This window comes from Monoraphidium neglectum (assembly GCF_000611645.1).
Source record: "Monoraphidium neglectum strain SAG 48.87 unplaced genomic scaffold scaffold03554, whole genome shotgun sequence".
NCBI classification, from domain to species: domain Eukaryota; kingdom Viridiplantae; phylum Chlorophyta; class Chlorophyceae; order Sphaeropleales; family Selenastraceae; genus Monoraphidium; species Monoraphidium neglectum.
The window spans coordinates 2067-6111 of record NW_014010075.1 but is presented as its reverse complement, the minus strand read 5'-3'; the positions used below and the strand labels follow the sequence as shown (position 1 = coordinate 6111).

General features: G+C 68.4%; 1 protein-coding gene across 1 annotated transcript; it reads right to left on the bottom strand.

The window, feature by feature from the left end:
* Positions 1-231: 231 nt before the first annotated feature.
* Positions 232-2962, bottom strand: MNEG_12982 (hypothetical protein; the record flags this gene model as incomplete). Its single annotated transcript, XM_014038547.1, has 7 exons — positions 232-237; positions 448-535; positions 633-721; positions 905-943; positions 1248-1319; positions 1731-2048; positions 2576-2962. 7 exons carry the CDS (start codon positions 2960-2962, stop codon positions 232-234), a joined length of 999 nt encoding a protein of 332 aa, XP_013894001.1.
* Positions 2963-4045: the final 1083 nt, after the last annotated feature.

The following is a 4045-nucleotide window of genomic DNA, read 5'->3' as shown; positions in this document are numbered from 1 at the left end:
CCCCCGCCCCCCGCGACCACCACCCCCGACTGCCCGCCGCTCACGCCGCTGGAGCCCTGGTGCAGCTGAAACGTGCCAGAAAACCATCCAACCCGATGCCGGTTTCGCCCCCCTCCATGTCCCCGACAACGAGCTGCTCTTTTCAGCCGCTCACGTCAATGGAGCCCTGGTGCAGCTGAACCATGCCAGGAAAACCCCCGTCCCCAACACCCAACTTCATAACTGAAATGCTCACATCTGCGGAGCCCCGGCGCAGCTGGGACGTGCCCGGCGGCCAACGAGCCCAACGCCCCTTTGACCCCTCCCCGTCACCGTCCCCAACGACCAACTGCCTCAAGATGACCGTGCATCACAAAGCGCAGGCCGCTCACATCCATGGAGCCCTGGTGCAGCTGACACGTGCCAGGAAAAAACCCCAAAACCCAGCCGCCTATTTGAGGTGCTCACGTCAATGGAGCCCTGGTGCAGCTTTGAAATGTCAATGTCTTCGCGCTCCTCGCGCTGGGTGCCCAGGCTGTAGGTCAGGACGTGGACCCTGGGTGGTGCGTGCGTGCGTGTGTGTTTGTGTGTGTGCGCGCGCGTGTGTCAACGCGTGTGCACGTGTGTATACTTGGAGAGAAGGTGTGGCTCACTTCTGCACCGGATCGTAGTCAGTCACCACCGCGTTGAACCACGGATCCCCCTTGTTCTTCGCAGCGTCCGCCGGCCAGTAACGCTTGACCTGGTCAAACGGCGGTTGAAGGAGGGGGGTTTCGGGGGAGGCGCGCGGCACGGTGCGGCCCCTCCGGCGCCACAGCAAAGGCCGCGCCGGCGCCCAGCTCAGGGGCCGCGGCTGCCGAAGCGAGTTGCCCGAATCCTGCGCGCATGGCGGTCAGTACGGGCGAGCCGGCGGGCGCCGCCCCACCGCTGCTGCCGTTGCGCCGCCCGCCGCCTGGGCGTCGCCCTGGCTTTAGCGGCCCCGAGCGACCAGCCAACGTAACCACCTGCTGGCCTGCTGCCCGTTAGCCACCCCATTGCTGGGCCCCCCCCCTGCACAGCCGCGCCTCAGGGGTGACGCGCACGCCCCCCCTCCAAATCTGCCCCCTCTCATCAGAGGCGCCGCCCGCAACCGCCTGCCCCAAAGCCCCCGATTGCTTCCACAGAGCAGCTTCCGTCCCTCCCTTGCAACACACACACACACACACACACACACACACGCATTCACACACATACACACACGCACACATTCCCCACACACGCACACCTACCTTGCGCCCGACCATCGCCTCCTGGCGCGTGACCCCCTCAAACATAGACAGGTCGTTGCTTGCAGACGCCTGCTGCGGGTGGCGTCAAGTGATGTGTGTGTATGTGTGTGTGTGTGTGTGTGTGTGCGCGCGCGCGCGCGTGTGTGCGTGCGTGCACGCATGTGTGCGTGTTGGGCTGCAGGGATCCATGCGCCCACGTTGCCTGGGCACGTTTGGAATCAGCGCGAGCCACGCACCTGCAGCAACGCATCACACTGCAGCACCCCCACTCCCTTTACGGCCCCCCGCGCAGCCTCCTGCCCGCCCCTGGCGTGCCTCATGCATGCTCCTCGCGCGCCCGTTCCATCCTCTAGCAGCTGCGTCGTCCCACCTCCTGTCCCCACCACAAACACACGCACACACACACACACACACACATGCGCACGCGCACACACACGGGAGAATAAGCACGCACACACTCGCGCACACACGTGAGCCCCGCACCTTCGCCTTCTTGCTGCCGCCCCCGATATCCCCCGAGTGCATCCGCTTCGCCCCCACCCCCTCCCCGCCGCCGCCCGCCGCCGGCTCGTAGCCTGAGTAGCCGACGCCGCCCCCCAGCGCCGCCGCGGTCGGCGCCGCGGGCGCTGCGACCGCAGCAACGCCGCCGCCGCCGCCGCCGCCGCCGCCGCCGGCCGACGCGTAGCGGTTGAGGACCGGCTTCCGCAGATTGCAGGTCATCGCGAGATCCACCTTCTCCGCCATTACCTCGGCCGAGATGCCGAGGATGCCCGCCCACTCGTTCAGCAGCGCCTCTACGGCCTGGGGATGACGAGGTTGGCGCGGCAGGAGGCGCAGCCCCGTGTGAATGGGGCTCACTGAGGGCGGCGCCCCGCGCGCCTAGGGCGCGGCGCGACCGAAAGAAAGGCCAGGCGCGTCCGAAAGCGACCCCCGGCAAGCTCCCAGCGTGTCGGTGCGGCGCCCGGCCTCGCCGCCGCCGCGGCAAAACGCAGCCTGCAGCGCTACTCGCTGTTCGCGTTCACAGGTGCGCACTGTTGCGACGCCGCCGCTCCCCCTTCCTCCTGCTGTCCGCTCGCAGCCCGTCGCATGTGCGTGTGCTAGGTGCGCGCGTCCCTGCGGCCCCGCCCCTTCGCTCCTAGTACGACGCCCCACTCACGCTCACACCCCATGCCCCACCGCTTTGCAACCCTTCTCCTCTGCAGCACCAACCCCTTGACCACGCCCACACACCCACAAAATCCCCATAGAACACGCCTTGCCACGCACACATTGCCCTTTGCTCCCCCCACTTCGCCCGCACTTGCCCCCTCCAGACCCAAGGGACCCACCGCATCATAATCCTGCCGTGTCGCCCACAGCACCAGCATGGTCATCGCGTCGTCACACAGCTGCCGCCGCATGCCCTCCGCCATCGCGCCGCCGACCGCCGCGCCCGGGCCGCCACCGCCGCCGCCGCGCGCCGACGCGAACGCGCCCGCTACGAGCCGCGCCGCGCGCTCTCGCAGCTGCTGAGCGTGCGGGCCGTCCCCGCCCGGCCGCCCGCCGAGAGGCTGGCCCGGCGCCGTGTCGCCCTGCCGCTGCGGGCCGCGCCCCGCGGCGCCCGGTTGCGGCTGCGCGCTGTCGCAGCCGTGCGGGGCAGCCTGCTTGGGTTGCAGCGCGGCGGGCGCGGCGCTGTGGGGCCGCGGCGGCGGGGCGGGCAGAGAGACAGGGTGCATGCGAACGCTGAGCGATGGTGGCTCTGCGGATGCAGAGTGGCTGCGCTTGCCGGCGGCACGGGCAGTGCGCAGCCACCTCAACGTGCCCTGGCCAGCAGAGCGTGGTGCTGGCGTGCTACGCAGCCATTCAGCGCAGCCGTCTGTGCACCCACCGCCAGCGGTCCTGATGCCTCGAGGGGTTTCACGACGCTTGCACGCTTCCAGAAGCCTGTGCACAGGCGCACTTGTGCCCCAGATCGCCAGGCACGGGCTGATGCAATTCGACCAGCAATACTTCTAGAGAACGATAGATTGTCTGGTTGCGCACGGCAAACGTGCAGGAGCTCGTGCTGCAAGCTGCGCGGTGCAAAATGCTGGACAAACAGCTGGTGTGAGCATCATCAAACCGCGTACTGTATGCACCATTTATGGAATTCCGCGGATTGCACGCGATCTGTTATCGAAGCTCTCACAAGGGGGCGCATGTCACCCAAGGTCCTGCTGGACACCACTGCTGTCAGCACGCCCCTTTGGGCAGCGCGCCAGCGCCCCATATCCGCCAGCACGCCGCAGGCCCCAGGTTGTCCACGCGCCCCAGGCCTAAGATGACATTACAAGGTTTGATCAGAAGCGTCCTGCGCGGGTGGCCCTTGAGCCCCGGTGCAAAACTTGGAAGTCAACACCTTGGGGCAAACTTTGCATGCAGCCCTGCCGCCAGCTGAATCCTGGCTTGCAGAGCGGGGCCCCTGCACCCGCTCGGTGCGGCGCCAGTTGGTGACGCCGGGCCGCACGTCCCGAGCGGTGAACGCTGAATGTGCATGGACATGCGTCCCATGCGCCCGCGCCGCGCAAGCGGCCGGAGTGCGCGCCGCTCCCGGCGGGCAGGGCGACCCAGCCGGGCGCGCAAGCCAAGGAACCCCGCCCTGTCCGGCCACTGACGTGCTGCTGCCTGCAATCCAGGTGCTGCAGGCACGGCCCAGCTCCGAGGTCGCAGCACGATTGCCCAAGCATGTTGCGCCCGCTGATGCACGCGGCGGCGTCTAGCCGCTGGCGGGCCGGGGGGGGGGGGGAGCGAGGCGGCCCTCAGCAGGGGAAGGAGCGAGG